Genomic DNA, 21,164 nt, shown 5'->3' with positions numbered 1-21,164 from the left:
AACCTGTGATCACAGGGACCCTCTGGGTGCACGGGGCCCGGGACCATTCCGGATGAGGTTCATGCTAACAGGCCCAAGAGGGAGTTGAGCTGCTGCGGAGTAGGCCGAGCCTCCGCTCTCTCGAAGCTTCTCTATGCTTATGGCCGAGGCGTGGCTGGTGAAAGCTGGCACTCTCTATGCCAGAGCTTTTTTTGACCTTCCCCTGAGAACATAATCACACAGCAGCTCTCTGCCCCAGGCTGCCAGGGCTGTAATTTCAGGGCCCAGAGGGGGCTCTAACTATCTTTAGACAGGCACGGTCTGGGGTGTGGCCAGATGAGGGCAGGTGGACGGGGCTGCGCCACAGGGAGGCATCTGTGGCCTGCCTGGGAAGTGAGTAAGATATAGGGAGGCCACGAGTCACTCCAGGGCCCCCCATGGTCTTCCCTGAGGGAGGCCAGCCACCAGGAGCAGGGCCCAGAGCTGCCTCCTACCTGCAGTGGCTGAGGGCAGGTGCAGGAGAGGGGGCTGGGCAGCCAGTGTCACCGGATTGGCGCCACATGGCCGCCATGGTGGCAGCTGCTACAGGCGCAGGGCCTGGGAGAGGCATAGGCATGGGCACACCACACTGGACACAATCTTTGCCTTCCTCGGCTCTCTGTGCCCCTTCCTGGGCCTGTTTCTCCTGGATGAGGGGACTTGAACCAAGCTTGCCTCAGCGCGGGGCATGAGGCAGGGGGAAGGCTGGGGACTAGCTGTGCAGAAGGCTAGGCCAGAGCCTGGTGAAGGAGCAGGAGGGCTGTCCCTCTGGCTGGCGTGCTGCTGATGGAGAGAAGCAGGCAGCTCGGAGGAGAATTTGGAGGCTAAGGCACAGGACTCTGGGACTGTGGCTGGGAGGGGGCACCCCTGCTGCCCGTCTCCACTCTCTACTTCTCAGGCTTGTTAGCCTATGTATGCCCCTCCTGTCCCTGCTATTCCCACTATCTTTACCTTCAGTCCCACCCCCATCACCTCAGTACCCGTGTCTCAATCTGGGGATTGATGAATGCCTCCCTTCTTGCCACCTGACCCAAGTCACTCCTACCCTATTGTCACCACCATTACAATGATCATTACAGTGTCCCCCCAGATGCCCAGTACTTCGGGGTTACCAACTAGGCTGTGCCCACTGCTGTACCCTCTGCTAGAGCCAGCATTTGCCCCCAAGAGGAGCTTGGCGAGCAGGCATGAGAGAGCAGGGGAGAGGGGGTGGGGGCATGGGTGAGGAAGAGGCGGGCGCACGGTGACAGGCAGGCTGGGTCCTGCCACCAGGTGTCGGCTGCGCCACACTCGCTCCCCTGACTGGGGCTCTGTCTGAGGCCTTCCCTGGCTGTGCTCTGAGAGCCCCTCCCACTGGGGGCATGCCATACTGCCACAGCCACCTTCCCACTCGTCCTGAAGCCCTGGGCCTCCAGCTGCTGGCACCCCAGCCCTGAGCTCCAGGCCCTTCGGGGAATGGCCTGGGCTGAAGAGAGCACCCTGGCTGCAGTCAAGCCCCCTCTGCTCAGGAATGTCACCGAGGGATTGGCCCCTGTGCCTGGGTTCGGCCTACCTGGTAGCAGCCCCAAGGGCCAAGAGGCTTCCTGTCTGAGAGGTGGAATTAAGCTGGGCAATCATCTGTGGGCTGCCTGCCTCCTCCACCCCCCTGCACCCTCCTCTCCCTCCTGCATCCCCTGCCCCCCACTCCACCCCATGGCCAGGTTGCCCTGACAAGCCGCTGGCCCTTGAGTGTGGCCCTTCTCCTCCCAGGCCCTCTGGCCTTATGTGCTCAGTAGAGGTAAGAACGTGGAGGCGGGGCGGGGGGGGGATGGATGTTGGGGGAGGGGGGTGGTCACCCAGCCCAAACTTTCTGTGCCTTCCAGGTCCTGACCTCTGTGACTGTGGGGATGGAGGGAGCCAGGGGCTGACCAGAGCAGGAGGGGCTGGGCCAGGGTGGCTGGCCGGGGAGGAGGGGTCGTGAGAGCTGGGGAAGCAGTGGCCAGTGTCTCAAGGGCTGCTGACCCCAACCCAGCCCAAACAGGAAGTGCCCTATCTGTGGGCCCAGGCCCGGGAGGAGAAGGAATGCAGGGATGAGTCCAAAGCAAACACTCAGCCAGCTTCCCAGGCCTCTCCCCGCCCCCGCCAGGGCCTGGCCCTCGCTCTGCTACGAACTTGGGGCGGGGGGGGGAGGGATGGCTACAGATTGGGACCAATGCAAAACTCAAAGTTCCCAGGGCCAGACCCCAGCCAGAGGTGGTGGGAGGGCAGGGTCTCCGCAGGGGGCAGTTGCTACCCTTCCTCATCCAGCGGCACTGAAGACTGGGGCCAGTCCTACTCCCGCCACACCCTTGATGCCTGTCGCTTGCCTGTCTCCCCAGCCCCCAAACCACCATAAGCCCCCCACACCCCCGGGGCAGGGCTGGGTCCATCGTGCTCCCTGCCGGTTGTGGCCCGCTGTCCCTCACCCTTGCTAGTACCGAGCAGGGTGGCATCTTGGGCTGTTGAAGCTGACCTAATGACTCCACCCTGTTCCCAGTGGCTCCCTCACACAGGCAGGGCAACTGCTTCAGTGGTCTCAGGGGGCTCCTCAGACCCTGTGTCCCCACCCAGCACAGCTGGCTGGTCCCATCCTCAGGCTCAGCAGGGCTGAGCCCTCACAACTCACTGGTGTCTGCATCTGCCTCCCTGCAACTCGGGTGAGGCAGCAGTCGCTGCGGGGCCTCCAGGGCTGGGCCTGGCCTCCCAGGGACCAAACGCTCACTCCCCAAGAGTGGTTGAGACGATGGTGCTATGGTGCTCCCCACTCTCCCCTGACACCAGGTTGCAAGAGGGCACATCAGGGACCCACATCCTTGGACGCCTGTGCCTGCCCCCACAGGCTGTGGGTAGGGCCCTAGGGACCCACAGGATGGGGTTGAGTGAACTGGGGATGAGTGTGCACTGGGCATCAGGGAGGGGAGAACCAGATGAGGGCCCCGGTCCTGGAATTGGGGGAGCGGGAGAGAAAAGGTGCTTCTGGCCTCGGTGCAGGCGTGGGTGTAGGTGGCTCCAGGACAAGGGCAGGTGCCTCCATGTCAGCCTGCTCTGCCAGCCGAGCTCACCTCTGTGTATCCATGATGCCTGGCCAGGGATGCTTCCTGGATGAGAGGTACTGATGCTGTCCTTAGTAAAGGAGGTGAGCCTGACCCCCAGACGGCTTGCGGCCGAGCCGCAGGGGACTGCAGGACCCTGGCCAGGGCAGGTGGGGAGGTTCTCAGAGAAGCTTTTGGAACGAGGCCCTCTTAACCCTCTGCTGACAAAGCAGTGTCCAAGATACGGGCCCGGGGCTCCATGCCCAATGCAGAACCAGCGTGCTCATGTGGCTTAGATCCGGGAAGGAGGGAGGGAGGCTGGTGGAGCTGTGCGGGCATGAACGAGATGCATTTATTATGTTCAAGTCCAAACCAGCACCGCACCCTGCTGGGCCATTTCCTAAGTGAAGGGGCCTCAGGAGTCAATGGGAAGTGGGCGCATCTGAAGCATCAGGGTCTTCTAGATCTTTCTCCCAGTGGTGCAAAGATCAAGTAGAGCTGGGCCTGAGCCCTCACCACCACCAGTCCCGAAGGAGCAGGGGGCGGGGAAGGTTGGCAGGGTGGGGTTAGGAGCCCTCCCCCTCCCCCTGCTGGGGCTGGAGGACCACACTGTGGTAGGCTCGGATGCAGGAGAAGGCAGTGGGTGGGATTCGGCGCCGGTCGATGAGGTTGTTCTCCAGGTGCGTGGAGATGAGGTTGGAGTCCTGGGCCACGCGTGTGTCACAGATGGAATTCAGGGGCACGTATCTGTGAAGGGGGGATGGCGGGGCCGAGCAGAAAAGAGAAGATCCCAGAAAGGGGAGACAGGCATCAGGCAAGAGGAGAGAAAGAGAGGGCCCCACGGTCAGGGGGTGGTGAGACTGAGGCACAGAGACCAGACCCAGGGTGGAGGGTCAGGCAGGTACTGACACCACCTGCTACCTCTCCACTCAGGGCTTAGCCCTTGTTGCCGGAATTCTGCTGTCTGCAGCCCTCCACCTTGGCTGTAGCCTCTGGGCACAGCCTCCCATCATGGTAACCAAGACGGATGGATGGGAGCGGCGAAGGATTCCACCCCTCTCCACAATCCCACCCTCAGCCTCTGAGGCCCCCAGGTGAGGAGCCCATAGACCATCCCTCCCTAGCCCACCTAGCAGGCAGGGCCTCCTGGCCTCAGCTTCCCCTTCCTCCCCCAGCTGGCAGTGGGGAGGGGTGGGACAGCAGGGCAGGCACCGGCAGGTGGCCCCACCTGATCTTGTTGTGGCTCAGGCGCAGCACCTGCAGTCGCCTGAGGCCCAGAAGGCCCCGCGGGATGGCCTGCAGCTGGTTGTGGTCCAGCAGCAGCTCAGCCAGGGAGGCGTGCAGGCCCAGGAATGACACGCTGTGGATGCCATCGGCGCCCAGGCTGTTGTGGGACAGGTGCAGGAACTCCAGGCCTGGCTTCATGTGAGCGAACACGTAGCCAGGGATGCGCTCGATGCGGTTGTGGTGCAACGTCAGGTGCCGGAGGCCCCGCGGCAGGAAGGAAGGCACGTGCACCAGCCGGTTGTGGGACAGGTCAAGGGTCTCCAGCTTCCTGTAGGGTGGGACACACGGGTCGGTTTGGGGTCAGCTGGTGGCACCTGGCCAGAACCACAGCAACAGCTGGAGCCCAATTCAGGGTCCCTGGTTCACACTCAAGAGGAGAGTGGGGATTTGCCCCCAGACAGAAGCCAAAATCAGAGCTTCCAACAGCTGGGAAGGGCCAGGAGGCCTGCGGCAGCCTCACCATGAGTCAGGCCAGGCCCTGTCTGGCTTCTGTGTCCTCCTCTGTCCCTGAAGCCGGGAAGAGGGGATCTGGATGGGGCCCTTCCTCGCTCACTGCAGGGTTGGCGATGCTGGCCCAATTCTTTCCCACCCTCCGGGGCTCCTAAGATTTCCACCTGACAAGGGAAATACAAATGGAGGTACCTGCGATCTGGGGAAAGAGGCGGGGGCGGGTGAGCTGTCACCCCATCTTCCCCACTTAGGCCTGTTCCTGCTCTGCCCTTCCTTGGCCTCACGGCCCTCTCCTCTTGTCCTCTTCCTGCCTCACCCAGGCTAATAAGCAGAAGACAGACGGGAAGGGAAAGAAAAATAAGGCTCCCAGAGGGTCAAGGCCAGGCGACCCCGAGGGATCTGGGAGGCAGGCAGTGAAGCTCAGGCCACCGTGAGCCCAGGTCACACCACGGTGGGTGAGGACAAGGGCTGGTAGGGAAAGGCAGGGGCAGAGGGTGGTGAAGCTCCTAGAATGGGTCAGAGCAGGGAAAGTGGCCTCTCTCAGTGACATCCCCCAGCCCCTGCGGTGGGGTCAGTCCTTTGGCCTTGGGGCCCATGACGCCCTCAGGCAACAGGGTGGGGGCTCCGGTGCCTCCTGAGCCTGTTGAGCCGGCTGCCCCCTCCCCTCCGACCAGCCAGAGAAAAGCTGGGCGGCGCCGGCCCAGGCTTGACTGGCCGCCAGCCCCCTGCCCAGGCCCCGCGGCGGGAGTGGAACGGCGGCAGGACGGCCCCTCCCTGGGCTGCTGTCTGCTTTCTTTTGCCCCCTTGGCAAGAGGGGGAGAGGAAAAAGGAATAATTAAACCCAAACGTCCTGGTAACTTTTTCCTGGAACATGAAGATGCAGGGCGGGAGGCTCCAGTCCCTGGAATGGCGGGTAGGACTGTCTGTTGACCCCCCCCCACCCCGCTCCTTGGTGGTTGTCAGACCCCATGGATTGTACCTCTCCAGCTCTCCCCCTACTCCAGAAACCACATCCTGACTCCTTAGACATTGCCTATAAGGGCCAGGTCTCCTCCTGGACCCCTCCTGCCAGTGTCCACTCAGCTGTCCAAACGAGATCACAGGGACTCAGCCTGGACCCTTCTTGCGGTGGGGTGAATAGTGGCCCTCAAAAGATACATCTACCCAGAACCTGTGAATGTGACCTTATTTGGAAAAAGGGTCTTTGAAGATATAATTAAATGAGGATCTTGAGATGAGATCATCCTGGAGTAGGGTGGGCCCTAAATCCAACGACAAGTGTCCTTATAAGAGACAGAAGAGGAGACACAGATGCGGAGGAGAAGGCCATGTGGAGACAGAGGCAGGGACTGGAGTGAGGTGGCCACAAGCCAAGGAACACCTGGGGACCCCAGAAGCTGGAAGAGGCAGGAAGAGTCCTCCCCTAGAGCCTGCAGAGGGAGCACCGCTCTGCCGACCCGTGGTTTCGGACTTCTGGTCCCAGCACTGCGAAAGGAGAAATCTCTGTTGTTTTAAGCTGCCCAGTTTATGGTACTTTGTCATAGCCACTCCAGGATACTTAGACACCTCTCTTTCTCGTGCCTTGCCATCTCTTCCTTGCCCCTTTCATGCCCCTGTCGCTTCCTAGCTAGACTTAGCACCAGGTCAGCTCTCACCACCTGCACTGCCCCTCTGTCCAGGCCCACAGCACCTCCCAGGTGAGCTTCCTGGGGGCTGGCAGGGCAAATCCAGGCCTGGGCAGGGGAGGGGGTTTCTGTGGCTTTCAGGATTCTGCCAGGTGGGAGGGACAGAGGGGGATCTTGGAGGAGCACAGGTGACCCAGGCCCAAGCAACAGGGCCACCCTGGCCCTCTCCAGCCCCCCCCCCCGCCCCGACCCATGCCTCACTCTCTGGCTTCCTTTGGGCACATCTTCTTTCTCTGGCCTCCATGTGCCCATCACAGGGAAGCTCAGGTGGTGCTAGAGCAGGCAGTGGCACTCACGGGAGATCGATCCAAGCACGGGGTGCAAGCCGGTCCTCCTGGAGCTGGTTGTTGCTGAGCACCAGCACTCTGAGGTTGCGGCTGCGGTTCAGGGCACCCTCCGAAACTTCCTCAATGGCGTTGGTGCTCAGGTGCAGCTCCTAGGGCCAGGGCTTGGGGTGAGGGGCCCACCTGCTACTCCCTTCCACCTGGCCCCGTCCATGGGACTCAGGTGCCACCTTCTCTGTTCCTCTTGGGGCCTGGCCATCTGTGCAAACGATCCCGGTGACATCTGCCAGCAGTGCCATGGCTCCTCAGAAGCCCACAAGACACAGTCCCAGAGAGTACTGCCAAGCATAAGTGGACTGTGTGGCCCAGAAGGGGCATGGGCCTTGCTCAGGGACACCAGCAGGTCCATGAGGGTCTTCAAAGCCCAACTCTGGGCTTCTGGAAGGCTGCTCAGGTGGAGGGGAGGCCCTTTGGCACTGAGGCCTTGTGGGTTTATCGTCAAAATTCCCCCCATGGGCAGCTCTACTTGCCGGCGGCAGATGCTCTGGTCTTTTGACCACAACATTGCCTCCCCGGGCTCAGGGCTCCCAGCTCACCTGCAGGGAGGCTGGCAGGCCAGGCGGAATGGTCCGCAGCTGGTTCCGGTCCAGCCTCAGGTAGACCAGGCTGCGTAGGGGCTGGAAGGCCAGGGGGGAGATATTCCCGTCATGCAGCTGGTTCCCTTCCACCTCCAGTGTCAGCAGCTGGCTGAGCCCTGCAGGGCGGGCAGAGGGGTGTGTCAGCTGACTACAGAGCTCTGAAGGCCCCCTGGGAGCTGCCGCTGTGGTTCCAGAGACCCCCTGCCCCTAGAGGCCAGGGCCATTTTCCCAGGCTGGTGCTCCTGTCTCTGCCCTCCAGCCAGGCTGTCCTGGGCAGACCCTCTCCTTGCCTGCACCTTTCCACAGCCTCCCTGGCTGCCCAGGCCCAGCCCCCAGCCCCCACCCACACCCTGGAAGCTGCTGTGCTGCAGGCCCTGCAGGAGGTTGTCGTTGAGTTTGAGCTCTTGCAGGGAGGTGGGCAAGGCTGGCACTGTGGACAGTGAGTTCCCATCCAGGTTCAGCCGTTTCAGCCGGGTCAGATTCTGGGGGAGGTGGGGAGAAGAGGAGGCTGGGGTGCTGCTAGCTGGGAACAGGCCTTCTTGGCATGCCTTTGGGCTCAGCCCGCCCAGGGGGCACCCCTATTTGGTTGCATCATGGCTTCCTAGTTCCCAATTGGACCAGGCTTGTCTGGGGATTTCTGGAACCCCCTTTAGTTTCTCCCAAGAGTCCTGCTCCCTCTTGGGGCCCAGGGATCTCTGCCACTCTCCATACTCCCAGCTATGGACCGTGTCACCCTAAATCACCGAAGCCCACCATGCTGGGTGCTCTGTGCAGTGCTTCCTCCAGGCCTTATCCCCCAGGCAGGGCGGGGCAAGGACAATGGACACCTGGAGCCATGTCAGACCTGCCAGTCCTCCTCCCCAGCCCAGGTCCCCAGGGAGAGCGGGTGGAGGGGCCGCTGCGCACCTTGAAGGCATGAGGGTGCAGGCCTTGGGCATCCAGCTTGTTCTTGCTCAGGTCAAGCCATTCCAGGTTGGGCAGCCCCAGGAACGTGTGGGCTGGGATCTTGGCAATTTCGTTCTCTGTGTACACATGGGGCGGCCATATTCCAGGTCCCTTTCTCCCCCTCCCCTCTGCCACACTGTACCTCCCTGAGGCCAGAGGCAGCAGTGATATGCTCCTTGAAGGGCATCTTCTCACTGCCAACCAGGACCCACAGCGAGGTGGGCCATCCCCAGGGCACAGCAGGGCGGCAGCCACAGTGGCCGAAGCCCCACTCGAGGGGAAGCCCGGGCATGGGGCCTTCTCACCCCTGCTGCGGGGGGCAGGTAGAGGAGATGGGCCACCCACCTGCCAGGTAGAGTGTGGTCAGGCCAGGGTCGGTCAGGGCAGGGACATGCTTCATCTTGACGTTGCCACAGGCAATGGCCGCCCGGGCCAGGAGGCAGGAGGCCGGCAGGGAGGGCACAGCTTGCTCAGCAGTGCCCAGGTCTGCAAGCCTGTGCCCGGGGCCTTGACTGCTTCCGGGCCTTTTCTGCCCATGGCCTGTGGTCCTCAGGATGCTGCTGCCACCATGGCCTTGGCTGCGGTCTTTCTTTTGACGCCAGCCCCCTCGGCCAGGTTGGTGGGAGGACCCTGGAGGATGGCAGACATGGCCCCAGCCTGGTCACATAGAAACAGGGGCCCCCTGCATCTGCCAGCCACCCAGCTAGCCAGGCTGGAACAACAGGCCACTGGGCCCTCTTTCCTTGGCACCAAGGGCAGAGAGGCCCACATGGGGGCCCTGAGGCTGGGGAAGGGGACCTGCCATGGAGAGCTCCCCTCCTGCCCCACACATGAGGGTGTTCAGCTTGGGCAGACTGAGAGCGGGGCGGGGTCTGAGTGGCTGGTGACACTGGTGAGATTAGCGTGAGATTGGCCAAACCTTGGCCACTTTGGACTCACACACGGCCCCGTTCCCCTGCCGCAGGCCCCATCTGGGGCCCGCCTATCCCGGCTGGTCCTCACCTTTGGGGGGCCTCCCGAGCTTCAGGCCTCTGCTCCTGGCTTCGCGGACTCTCGCCTTCCTGCCCTGGCCCTTCTCACCAGCCACTGCCCCATCTTGGGCTCGGGGGGCCCTGCTGGCCTGCAAGGGCCTGAGTTTGGCGGCCTGGGGCTTTGCTGCCTCAGCCCCTGCTGCCGCTGTGGCCTGGGGCTGGGCCCACTCGGTGCTGGGCTCCTTGTTATGACCCTGTTCCTGCTCCCAGGCTGCTGGGGGCAGCTCCTTCCTCTGGGCCAGCCCTGGTCTGGCAGGGGCCTTCCAGCCAGGGGCTGGGGGCTGGGCAGGGTCTCCGTGGGCTCCGTCCTCAGGCCTGTCCGGGTCGCCGTTCCTGGGAATTGGTCGCACCTGACCTACAGAAAGAGGTGGGCTACAGCTGGTGTGGGCTGGGGTGGCTGGGACCCCTGCATGGCTGAGAGGCAGCATCTCCTTCCCCTCGAGTTGTAGATCAGCCATGGGGGCTGTCAGCCATGGCAAAGGAGGGCCAATAGCCCCTAGGCCTCCCCTCCACCATGTGGCGGCCCCTCATTAACCAGCGCTGACCATGGGCCTCCCCTGCAGGTCTTGCTGTCTGCAGGCAGCGGGTGCCTGGGCCCACCCACTGGTCCCTCCTGCTCCACTCCCAGGCCTGGGGTGAGGACACCAAGCACGGTGTCAACCACTGGCGTATGAGACGAAGGCCACACCACAGCTGGTCTCCTCGGGCCCTTTGTGCCACCCCATCCAAGCCCCAGACCCTCACTTGCAGCCTCTCACACTTCTCCCAGTCTCCCTAGTAGGCCTGCACAGCTGACTCAACTCCCAAACCAGCAAACCTGGATCCATTCTTCCAGCCCCAGCTGCAGCAGCCTCTGCTAGGGGGCCTCTCCCTTCCCCTCTCCCTACCTTTCAGAGTGTGCAATCGCCCCTCACCCTCCAGGGAGGGTTCCCTGAGGCCCATTGGGCCCCTCCCAGCCCCTGCCCAAGCACCCAAGGTAGGCACCAGGCGGGCAGCCCCAGGGTGACTGGCTTTCTCACCCTCTGCCCCAGCCCCAGGGTCCCGTAGCAGGGCAGGGTGCTCCCCTCCTGTCAGCCTCTTCCCGCTGGTGCCACCTACTCACCGTCGGGGGTCCTAGGCTGGCTGGGCGGTGGTGGCCGCAGGGTATGCAAGCTCCCGGGTGTTGGCGCAGCCATGGGCTCTCTCAGGCTCGGCCCCTGCTTGGCCAGGGCCCCTCTGGGGCAGCAGCCCACCCAAAGAGCCAGGATGGGGAGCAGCATGGTCTTCATGGCCACCTCACGTGGGCCGCACAGGCCGCCTGGGCCAGTGGAGGGAAGAATTGCTGGGAGAGGTGGGAGCGGCAGCCACAGCAGGAAGGGACACACGCGGGATGGCACGCAACAGTTCTGCTGCCTGAGCTCTTGGCCCTGGCTGCAGCGCTCACAGCCTCCCCTACTCGCCTTGGCCCTCCCCCAGGAAGCACCCCCTCAAACACACACCTCTCCAAGCCTTGCCCCCGACTTACCCCAACAGTTGCCTGCTCCCACCTGAAGAGAAAGAGAGATTGATTTTTTCTTGGACCCGAGTGCTCCTGTTCTTTTTCTGTAAGGCCTGCATTTATTCTCCACTGGCCCAGGCCCAGTGGCCCCCATGAATGGGGCTTCTGTCTCCAAACACAGTGGGCCTGTGAGGCCCACCACAGAGCAGGCTGCCCACCCCAGGCTGCCAGGTCCTACCTCCATGCCTGGGAAAGGAGAGGGGCTGGGCCATGCAAGCAGCAGACCCCAGGGCCTCCTGGGTCCTCAGGAGATGGGGCAGGTGCCAGGGCCACCTGGGCAATGGCAGCTCTGGCCCCTCTGGAACCTGCCAAGCCTGTGGGCCTCTGCCATGGGCACCAGTGCTGAGGCCTCCCAATTCCGGAGGAAACAGAACATGTGGACAGAGCTAGGAGGTGAGCGTGGACCCTGGCCCTCAGGGCCCCAGCACCACCTGGGCACAGGCCTGCCTCCGGATGGGGCTGGAGTTCAAAGCTCAGTTCCTGGTCCTTCTACCAGCTCCTGGCCTACCTCTGGGCCCCTCCCTTCCCTCCAGACCTCCACTTCCTTCTCTGTAAAATGGAGGGGGGGGAGTTACAGCTCCTGCGGCCCCCTCAGCTGCACCCCACCTCCACATTGGAGTGTCTATGGACAAGGGACTGCTGGGTTCCCTGGCCTGAGGTGGCTTGGCAGTGGCCCGAGTGGGGCCATCTCACAGGGCCCCCAAACTTCTTGGCCCAGAGTCCCAGGCCCCAGTGTGACCACTGTTATCAGGGGCTCCAGAGATGCCCCCATGCCTCACACACACCCTCTCAGTCAGAGGGGCACCTGCGGGTCAGGGTGGGGCCAGGTGGAAAGGAGGCTGGGCTCGAGGGCAGGGGCTGTGGGGTGGAGCAAGAGGCAAAGAAGAGGGTGTCTGACCATAGGCCTCTGGGCCAGCTCACAGAGGGTCCCAGCCCCAGACCCGGCAGTGAGAGCCAAGGGCGGGCGGGCGGGGGCTGGCAAAGAGGCCCAGCCTCACCACAGGCTCTTCAGGGCCAGCCTTGAGGAAGGTTTTCCTACAGCTCTGTCCAGCGTTGACTTATGTTTGGAAGCGATCTCAAAAAATGAGTTAATTGTGGGCAAGGCTTGGGTGGAGAGGAGAGGGGAAGTCGGGGGAGGGGGCCGGAAGGGCTGTCGGGAAGGAGCTCTCCGTTGCCATCTGGGGTTCAAGGTCTCTGTCCAGGGCCACTGGGGAATGTGTGAGACCCAGGAGGGGGGTGGGAGCAGGGCAGGGCAAGGAGTCCCCAGCAAGTGGATCTTCAGTGGGTTCCTCAGCATGTGCCCACTCGGGTCTAGGGAACAGCCCGAGTCCTGAGTGCCAGATATATTGCATGCAGGGTATGGCGGGGACATGAGAGTCGCTGCCTTCTCGGAGCCCCCATGCCAGGTAACAGTCCAGTATGAGCTACATGGGGTTTGCCGGCACCCTCCTCCCCCATCCCATCCAGGGCTCTGGTTTATGGCCTGAATTTGGGACCATGCCACACACAGACCAGAGACAGGGACTGTCTGGGGAATGAGCGTGAGCAAGCACCTTAGAAGCCAAGGATGAAGCCACTGTCTGCCTGTGCGCCCGTGGGTAACACAGGATGTCCTGGGCCGGCATTCTGCTGAAGCTGGGGGAGGGGAGCACTTTGGCACAGGAGGCCCGAGGTGAGGTTACCCAGGGATCCTGGAAGACTGAGCAAACACCACCGCCCCAACTACAGAGAAGGAACCAAGAGGGGGTGGGGCTCGCCCGAGTCAGACGCCAGAGGCCAGGCCTCCTGCCTCCTGCCGCCAGTCCAGGCATCGCCTGAGGAGGAGGAAGGACCCGCCCGAGGTGGGCCCCTGGAGATAGGCTGTGGTGGGAGTCCTGGCTCTGACCCTCCCCCTGCCTGGGGATGGATTCTGGAATCCTGGCCCCCGACCCATTTCCCCTGTTCGCGCCGCTCCCCAGGCGCTGACTAAACATCCTGCCATCTGGTTCCCATTAGCCGGGCTGGGGGTGGGGGAAGCTTGCTCCCAGGTTTCTCTGGCACAGCGGCCTGGAGGAGGGAGGGACCCCCGCTCCTACCCACCTTGGCAGGAAGGGGTGAGGACTGGAGCACTCTCAGTTCCCCAGCTCCCATGGAGTCCTGTCCTCTCCGCCCTTCCCCCCACTGGGGGCCCAGTGGACCTACTCTGTCCAGTCTCAGGGTGCCCGGCCATCGTGGGGACCTTGAAGGAGCCCCCATGGAGCAGAGTCGGCCTGCTGGGGGCTTGGCAGAACCAGAGGTGCCCTCCTGAGCCCGCCCCTCCTGCACGCAGAGCTCACTCGTGGACTTGGGCTGAGACAGGCAGGGCCCCTGGCCAACACTAACCCTGAGCCCGGTGTCTGGAGTGCAGGGTGGGAGGGGTGCTGGGATTTTCCAGGAACCAGGGATGCAGCCGGGGGTTGCTGGAAAGAGTTTTGGGCTCCCAGCTCTGCCCTTGATGGACCAGCCATGTGATGTTGGGAGCAAGTTTCCCTGCTCAGGACCTCAGTCTCCCCATCTCAATGTGCTGGATGTGGGCTCCTTGGAAAGTTCTAGAATCTGAGAGCTGGAAAGGGCCTACATAAGCTGTATGAGAGGATCAAGGTCACTCCTAGCTGCACAACCCCAGGATTCTAAGGGCAAGGAAGGGACTCTTGCCCCTTCTTCTCCTGCCCTTCCCTTCCACGTGGCCACTGTCCACACACGCGTGCACACCCAAGCACACACATACCCTCACAAGTCGGGACTCAAACTGGCAGCTCTGAGGATGCCAAAGCCATGCTCTTTGTCCCTCAAGTCCCCTTAGGACCGCACAGCTGAGAGTCCTCCTCCCACCAAGGGAGGATTGGAGAAGAGAGTGTCAGCTCACCGAACATTCCTGAGCCCCTTCTGTGGGCCAGGCGCTGCTCTGCCGGCCACTGTGTGTGGTGCAGCAGTGAACCACACGGCCAGCTACCCTGCGCTCACAGGGATCCCATCAGAAGGAAAGGGGCTGGCTATGGTGACTAGAGGGAGGGACATTTTTGACAGGGAATCAGATGAGGACTATGAGAAAGTGACATTTGGGTGGAGACATGAGTGAAGAGATAGCCAGGAAAAAAGAGCTCTAGCAAAGAGCTCTCCAAAAAGGAGGGAGGGCCAGTGCAAAGGCCCTGAGGAAGGAAAGGGTTTGGCCCAATTTGAGAACCAACCAGGAGATCATGTGGTGGAGCAGGCTGAGTGAGGGGTGAGGCTGGGGAAGGGCAGGAGGGCCAGCTTGATAGGGCGTCAAAGGGTGGTGGGCCGACTTTGCCTTTGACCTTGAAGGAATCAGGGAGCCACCACAGACTTCTGGGCAGAGGAGTCACATGATCTCACTTACATTATAAAAGGATCCCTTGGGCTGCGGGGTAGAACACAGACTTGTTGGGGGCACAAGCGTGGAAGGCCAGAGTCAGTGTGGAGGCAGCTGCGCCCTCCAGGGGAGAGGTGATTGTGGCTGGCCCAGGGTGGAGGCTGCAGGTGGTGGAGTGGGTGAAGTCAGGATGATGTGGGCTGAGAGAGCCTGGGGCAGAAGCTGGGGAGTCCAGCTCCTGAGTGTCAGGTGTGCAGTTGGTGATTAGACAGCCAAGCGGTGACATCTAGAAAGCAGTTCCATGTATGAATCTGGAGCTCAGGGCCAGGGTCTGGGCTGCTAGTCCTGCCCTCCCACTATCTGTCACTTGACAAGTACATGGAGGCCCTACTACACACTAGGTCTTCTGCCAGGTCCCAGGGCAGAACAGTGGCTCTGCAGCGAAAGACACACCTTTGGGGTGACCTCCCAGAGTAAGTAACATCAAAACTAGTGTGTGCGTGCACGTGTGTGTGTGTGTGCAGGCGTGAGCACGTGCACACCTGCACACAGATGCTGGGTCTACCCACTGGGTCGTGTGGGAGGGTCTGTCTGGCACATGTTCGTGCATCTCTCTTATATAAATATAGGTACACACGGCCTTTGCCCTCTTCAAGCTTTGAGAAGAAAAAAGCCAAACTTTGCATGCCCTCTTCCTGTTGCCAGCAGTTTCTTCCCTAGAAAAAACCCATCTTATTTTAATGCCATTGAAACCTCAGAGGACCTGGTCCCAATTAAACACTTTTCTTGCAGACGCTTTTGTGAGCACTAAAGACATCAGCCCATCCAGATTCAGGCCTCGTGCTTCTGTGCCCAGGACCTGGCGTTCCTGAGCAAGCGAGTGAGTAACGGAGGGAGGGAGAGACAGACAGACAGGAACAGAGACAGGGAAAGGAGAAGGAGGGAAGGGGAACCAGAACCCCAAATGGGACAATGATGGCTGGGGATGAGGTGGGGGGTAGTGAGGGGAACTGGCGGTCAGGGGAGAGGAGCCAAGGCCTTCAGCTGCTGGAGTGTGGCCGTCCCTGGAGAGCGTGGAGGGAAGGTGGACTGGAGGGGGCCGAGTGCAGCAAGGGCAGCTTTGGGGCAAAAAGGTCCCAGGTGGCCCATGTGGCTGGGATGTGGCCGGGTGGAGGGAACAGGACCAAGGTCGGGATGGGAGCACATGACAGCCACTTTCCCATCCTCTTTCCCCATCTAAAATCCCAGTTGGTTCCTGCCAGTAACGTGGGCCCCACTTGACTCCCTTTGGAAGGTGCCCCTGCCCCTCCAGGTGGGCATGGAGGGGCCTCAGAGGACAAAGGCTGAGCAGAAACTGGGGCTCGTGCTCAACTGGGGGCCAAGGACAGGCAAGGCGAGGTTGAGTGCCCCCTCCCCCGCCCAGCCCTCCCAAGCGGGCACGTTCATGTTCCAGTCCTGGCGCCCGTGTCTCCAGCTCCAGACGCATGTGACTCAGCCTCGCCGGCCTTGCCAAGCCGTCTAGACCCGAGTGTCTCCCCGCGGAGGGGGCCGTCCCGCCCGCCATTTCCTCTCCCGCCGCCCGGGGGAGGCTGAGCCCCCGCGCACGTGCAGCCGCGCGCGCCCCCTCCTCCCCTGCGCCGCGTGCACGCGCAGCCGTCCCGGCCCAGCTCTCACCGCGCCGGGCACCTGCCCCTCCCCCCGCCCCACCGCGGCAAACCCGGAGCGCGAGGGCGACAGCAGGGAACCCAGCGGCCCCCAGGCGCCCAGCCTGCCCCCCATCTGTGGGGCATGGGGCCAGAGGACAAGTGAAGACCCCAGCTGTGGCCTCTCCCCCTCCCCCGTGTCTGTTCCCACTCCTAGCTCCATTGGGGCCAGGAGCGCACTCGTGGGTACACCTCTGCCCACGTGGCCTGGCTGGGTCCACACCCCGACAAATGCTTTGGGCCTGAAGCAAGATTCGCCCTGGGAGGGGATGGACCCCTAGGAGTGGGCTGGGATCCCACTGGGGTCCTGGACGTGGGAAAGTTGCTCTTGCAGGAGCTTGTGGCCTGGGAGGGGGTGGTGTCCCGTTGGCCCCAAGTACCCGTCGGTGACAGCAGGAGGTGAGGGTGGGCCCTAAAGCAGGGGTCCCCAGGCAGGGCCACGTTTGAGGGAGTGTGAGGGCGGCACTGCCTAGGGTTCCCATGGGTGGGAAGCCATTTGCCTCTCTCAAGGGCTGGCTCTCCAGCTGCCCCTGCCTTGGGTTGCTATGGTCCCTGCCCCAGCACAGGGACCAGAAGTGACAGGAAGAGGAGGCCAAGGTCCTAGGGCAGCCACTGCATCCTCATGTGCCAGTAGACTCTTAATGTGGGTGCAGAGTCCTAGAATGAGAGCATTCTAGAATTAATTGGCAGTCATCAGTCAGCTCCTAGGTTGAGTCTCATCTGCCCAGTGCTAGGCCTAGAGACCACTAGACTCCCCCAAGCCCACACGTGTGGCAGGCCCATGTCTGTCAGGCCCACGGTGGTGGCGCTGGAGTCTTCTGGACTTACACGACTCCAGTAGGGTGTGTTTGGCCAGGCCAGTCCCCAGGGCCTTGTGATGGGTGAATGACAGCCACCCGAGAGAAAGCATCATTTTTGTGCTAGGAATCCTTCCAGTCTGATTGCCCATTTTAAAGTTTGGCATCTCTGCAGCGTTTCGGCTCTTCCTCCTCTCCTTTGCAAGGGTCCCCCACTTTCATGTTCTCCACCACTCCTCCCATGTGCATGAAGATGGTTTTTGAGTGGGCTCCTGGCTGGCACAGACGGCGTGGGCTAGCTGCAATACCTGGGTGCCTGGGTGGCTGGGTGATCAGCAGCCCAGTGTAGCAGCTCAGTGGGGAGCAGATGAGAGAGGTCTGGGGAGGAGAGGGAGGGAGAGGAGGAGACAGCCCACTCACTTTGCTTCTCCTGGGGAGTCTTGAATTCAGACCATCCTCAGCCTTACCTGTTAGCCTGTCTCATTTCTCCCTGAAATCCAATGCCAGGCACCACCACTTCTCCCGTGGACCTGATAAGGTTCTCATCCCATAACTGAAGTCTCCCCTGAAATGTCTCACGTGTGCGCACACACACACTCCCCACTTGCCTTTTCTTCAAGAGCCTGCATTTGGTTCTCACCACCTGATGGACGTGGTGAGGAATCCTTTGATCTCCTTTTCTTACTGGGGAATCTCAGGGGGCGGGAAAGCAGGGGTGGGGGCGACCGGAGGGAGCCTGCATCCCTCAAAGGCTCCCCCCTTTCGGTGGCAGGAGTTGATGGGGTCCTGTGGAACAAGGCCTTCAACCCCTGTCAGATGCAGCAGAAGCCAGTCTGCCTTCTCTTCCTTGCTGGAGAGGTAAACCCTTGAACTTCAGCTTCCTTTGATTGGCGATGTTTGTTGGCGGGGGGGTACTCAGGTGAAGATTCCCCCGTACCCTGGGGTCTGCTGGGACATTGGGGCTGAGATACTCTCGGGGCCCTTCCTCTTGCCCAATGCCCTGCTCCACCTACAGCCCGCTGCTCCAGGGTGGGGAGGCCATTGGGTGAAGCCACTTGCTTGGTTATACATTTTTGCGCCAGGTGCACAAAGAGAGGGGCTTCATGTGGCCGGCTGCCTCGGCCTCCACAGCCTGCCAGCCCATCCCTGGCACAGTGGAGTCAGGGCCTGTCAACTGGCCTCATTTTCCAACCAGTTTTCCAAGCCCTGACACATGGTGGAGGCCCTGCTGGGACCCATGGCCAAGTTTCCCCCACAATCAGGACGTTGGCTCTTGCTGAGTGCGGTGCCCAAGTCTGCCCAGGGCCCCACAGTCTCTGCTGCCCCTCCATCCCGCTGCATCCCTTCCCAAGTGGATGGGTCCTTCAGCTCCATTTTTGACCCCTGACCCACCCAGGCCTCCCTCACAGAACCAGGGGCCCTGGGCAGGAATGCCCCTAGAGAGCTGTCCTCCCCTTCCTCACTGTAGCTATCCACCCCTCCACATCCTTACCCATTTCCCGGGGCCTGCACATCTCAAAGACAGGGAGCTCCCTTCCTTTCCAGGCAGCCGGCTAGTGTTTCGACATTGCTCTCCGGGAGAAGTGCTTCCTTGTATTGAGCTTGAGTCCACATTTCCAGAAGCTTCTACCACTCAGCCCTTTCTTCTCCCTCCACCCTGAGAGGCCCAGCAGCCTCTGTTCCCATCCCAGCTCCCGGTCTTTCTGGTGGAGGATGCCTGGGAGGTGCCACGACTTGGGGTGGCATGCACAGGGAGGCTGCAGCCTCTTCGGCAGCCGTCTCCACGAGCTGAGGGCTGGCCAGCAGGGCCTCTGTGGAGGAGGATGGATCCCACGACCCCTTAGGATGGTCTTCTCCCCTCAGGGCCCTGGCAATCCCTCCATGTCCCACCCCCTGCCACTGACAGAGCTACTGAGTTGGGGGAAGTGCTGCTTAGAGTATTGGCTCCATCGGGCCGGGTGGAGAAGGGGAATTTTCCAGAGTACACAGGAGCTGGTGAGGATATGGGGAGGCTGGGGGAGGCCACCACACTGCCGTGGTTTCTCCCGCCAAATTCCCCAGTCCTAGGAAAGATCCACAGGAAAACCCACAAGAATTTGAACGTCTGAGCTGGGGCTGTGATGGAAATGAAATTTTTTAAAAAGAAAGAAAAACAAAAATAGAAAAAAAAGATTTAAAAAAACAACCCAACTTCAGCTGCCAGAAGGGCCCAAGGCAGCAGCCACGTCGGAAGGAGGAGGGGGCCTTAAGGTGCTTTGCACATCACTGGGCCCCTGGGCCCCCGGGCTGGGGCTGTCCCTTCAGCTCCAGTTCCTTAGAATAGCTTGGAATTCCATCCGTTCCTTTGGGAGGGCATCAGGCTCTGCCTCACAAGGCCGGGCTGGGGTCCCTTCCTGTTAGCCCAGACTCCTACCTACACTCAGACGACTGCAGTTGCCTCCTGCCAGGTCCCTAGGTCTCCTCGCCTCTAGACCTGACCCCTGATCCTACCCTTCAGGAGATGGCAGGGCAGGGCACAGAGGAGGGATAGCCCCTGGAGGGGACTGAGGAGGGCCGGCAGCAGCTGCCTGCCGCTGGCTCCCCACTCCCTGGGCGCCAGCCGCTCTCTGCCTCCCTCCTACCTCATCTGATCCACAGGCCCCAGGGATGGGGGCCTTCACTGAACTGGGGGCTTCGGAAGTCTGGGGGAGGACGGGCTGACAAATTTCATTGCAGATGCACTGAGTTTGCGGGGCCTGAGAGATGCAAAGAAATTTGTAAGTGGACAGGGCAGAAAAGAGCCACAGAATCTTCCACTAAGGTCAAAGACAGACAGACTGGGGGGGAGAGGGAGGGGGAAGTAGGAGGACCCAGCATAATAATAGTGAACATGTACATAGTTCTTTTTATGTGCCAGGCATTGTCCTAGGTATTTCAAAGGAATTATTACCTCATTCCATCCTGACAGCAACTTAATGAGGTAAGTGCTCTCATTATCCCCCTTAGGTGAGGGCAAGGAAGCACAGAGAGGTTAGGTAACCTGGCCAAAGTCACACAGTTAGTGAGTGGTGACGCTAGATTCGAACTCAAGAAACTTTCCTCTAACTACAGCCATGTGGGAAACAGGAGATAGAGCCCGGTGCTGGGAGATGGGAGGCTCAAGTCACAGTTCCGTCCTGCGCCCAAGGCTCCTCTTCATCCTCCAGGGGAGAACCCGACCAAGGCAGGAGCGCCCTCTCCTGGAAGAGGCTCGCCCTGACGCGCCCTGCGCCCCGCCGCCAGCAGGGGCGACGCGGGCCAGACGGGCGACAGAGAGGCAGCTCCGTCCCGCCCTCTTCCCCGGGCCGGCGTCCCAGGCGGCGCCGAGGCGCGGAGCCGCGGCCTCAGGGGCAGGCGCGGTGGGGGAGGGGGGCCGCCGCGGCCGCGCGCTCCAGCCCTGGGCCCGGTCCCGCCCCGCCCCGCCCCGCCCCGCCCCGCCCCGCCCCGCCCCGCGCAGGCAGGTGGGCGGGAGGATCGCGGGGCTTGCGCGTGATTGGCAGTCGGGCCGGCCAGTGAGTCCGCGGCGTGGGCGGGGCGCGGCTGGAAGCGCGAAACATGGCCGGGCTAGGCGCTGGCGGCCGTGGCGGCGGCTCCTGCGGCTGCTGCGAGGACGAGAGCGACGACGGCATGTTCGAGGCGGCCGTGGAGGTGTTCGCGAAGCTGAAGGTGCCGCGGACCCAGGGAGCCACCTGGGGCGGCGGGGGCCGGGTGGCAGGGCGGGCAGGGCCTGCAGCGGAAGTTGGCGGCAGCGCGCGGCCCCTGTCGCGGCTCCGGGCCGTGCCCCGCCGCGGGCGCGGCTGGCTGGGCGTCCGTCTCAGCGCTGCGGGCGGCCGGGGCCTCCGCTCTTGCCGGCTCCACGGCCCGTGCCTGCCAGTGCACGTCGGCGCCCAGCGTGTATTGCACCATCACTTGGGTCGCACGGAACTCTCCCGGGCGCGCGAAGCAAGTGCAAAGACGGGGAGGGCCCAGGCCCCGGGCTCGAGGAGCTCGCGGAGTCTAGGGGGAGACGGGCGGGCCGAGTCCGGGCCACCCTGTCGAGTCGGCGTCAGATGCCAGCGGTGGCAGAGGTGAGGAAACCCGCCCCGCAAGGTCTAGTAGCTGTCCCAGGTCCCGCACGTCCCGCCCCCGCCTGGTCCCCTCCTCGCCCCCTCCCCTCCTCTCCCCCCACTTTCCGAAACCATGGTCCCCTAGCCGCGAGCCTGGATCGGAATCTCGCTAAAGCCCCTAGTGGCTACTAGGTCAAACTGCTACACGAAGCCCAGAGGGGCCAAACTTGAAGGAGGTGGGGTGGCAGCCTGAGATGAGAATGAGGGCAACTTAACTCTGGGCCAGATGGAGGGAGAGCGCTGCGGGTGTGCCGGGCGTGCACAGT

General features: G+C 62.3%; 2 protein-coding genes across 19 annotated transcripts in view; one reads left to right on the top strand and one right to left on the bottom strand.

Moving 5' to 3' along the window:
* The first annotated feature begins 1,295 nt into the window (after window positions 1–1,295).
* The window catches only part of HAUS7 (HAUS augmin like complex subunit 7), a 46,847-nt gene continuing 26,978 nt past the window's right edge, over window positions 1,296–21,164 (top strand). For 4 of the 17 annotated variants that reach the window (XM_070257597.1, XM_070257596.1, XM_070257595.1 and 1 more), the window contains exons 1-5: window positions 1,296–1,795; window positions 4,002–4,162; window positions 15,067–15,154; window positions 17,282–17,429; window positions 17,547–17,632. In XM_070257597.1, coding sequence (XP_070113698.1) covers window positions 17,345–17,429; window positions 17,547–17,632 — 171 coding nt within the window. In that variant the 5' untranslated portion in view covers window positions 1,296–1,795; window positions 4,002–4,162; window positions 15,067–15,154; window positions 17,282–17,344. Of the gene's footprint in view, window positions 1,796–4,001; window positions 4,163–14,687; window positions 14,748–15,066; window positions 15,155–17,281; window positions 17,430–17,546; window positions 17,633–20,234; window positions 20,459–20,492; window positions 20,860–21,164 lie in introns of those variants that run through there. The other 13 variants (XM_070257603.1, XM_070257602.1, XM_070257598.1 and 10 more) reach the window with 10 other exon arrangements.
* Window positions 3,403–11,090, bottom strand: ECMX (extracellular matrix protein X-linked). 2 transcript variants are annotated; one of them, XM_070257589.1, is made up of 10 exons: window positions 10,893–11,090; window positions 10,491–10,685; window positions 9,360–9,743; window positions 8,703–8,987; window positions 8,319–8,434; window positions 7,762–7,894; window positions 7,371–7,528; window positions 6,787–6,926; window positions 4,297–4,623; window positions 3,403–3,815 (listed from the first exon to the last, which is right to left on the bottom strand). In XM_070257589.1, the coding sequence occupies exons 1-10, from the start codon at window positions 11,017–11,019 to the stop codon at window positions 3,635–3,637; spliced, it is 2,046 nt and encodes a 681-aa protein (XP_070113690.1). In that variant the 5' UTR covers window positions 11,020–11,090; the 3' UTR covers window positions 3,403–3,634. The 2 variants fall into 2 exon arrangements, with proteins under 2 accessions (XP_070113690.1, XP_023489290.1); XM_023633522.2 differs by having other exon boundaries at window positions 10,491–10,895.

This window comes from Equus caballus, chromosome X (assembly GCF_041296265.1).
Source record: "Equus caballus isolate H_3958 breed thoroughbred chromosome X, TB-T2T, whole genome shotgun sequence".
Lineage (NCBI taxonomy): Eukaryota > Metazoa > Chordata > Mammalia > Perissodactyla > Equidae > Equus > Equus caballus.
The sequence above is the reverse complement of the archived record's forward strand: the minus strand, read 5'-3'. Positions and strand labels throughout refer to the sequence as shown.

Excerpts from the sequence above, each read along its gene's own strand:
- ECMX (XM_070257589.1), bottom strand. The coding sequence starts at position 11,019 with ATGGGGGCCACTGGGCCTGGGCCAGTGGAGAATAAATGCAGGCCTTAC. Across the intron at positions 6,927-7,370 it reads GCCTGCCAGCCTCCCTGCAG|GAGCTGCACCTGAGCACCAA; the intron begins GTGAGCTGGGAG and ends CCCTGGCCCTAG. Across the intron at positions 4,624-6,786 it reads CGTGCTTGGATCGATCTCCC|GAAGCTGGAGACCCTTGACC; the intron begins GTGAGTGCCACT and ends CCCACCCTACAG.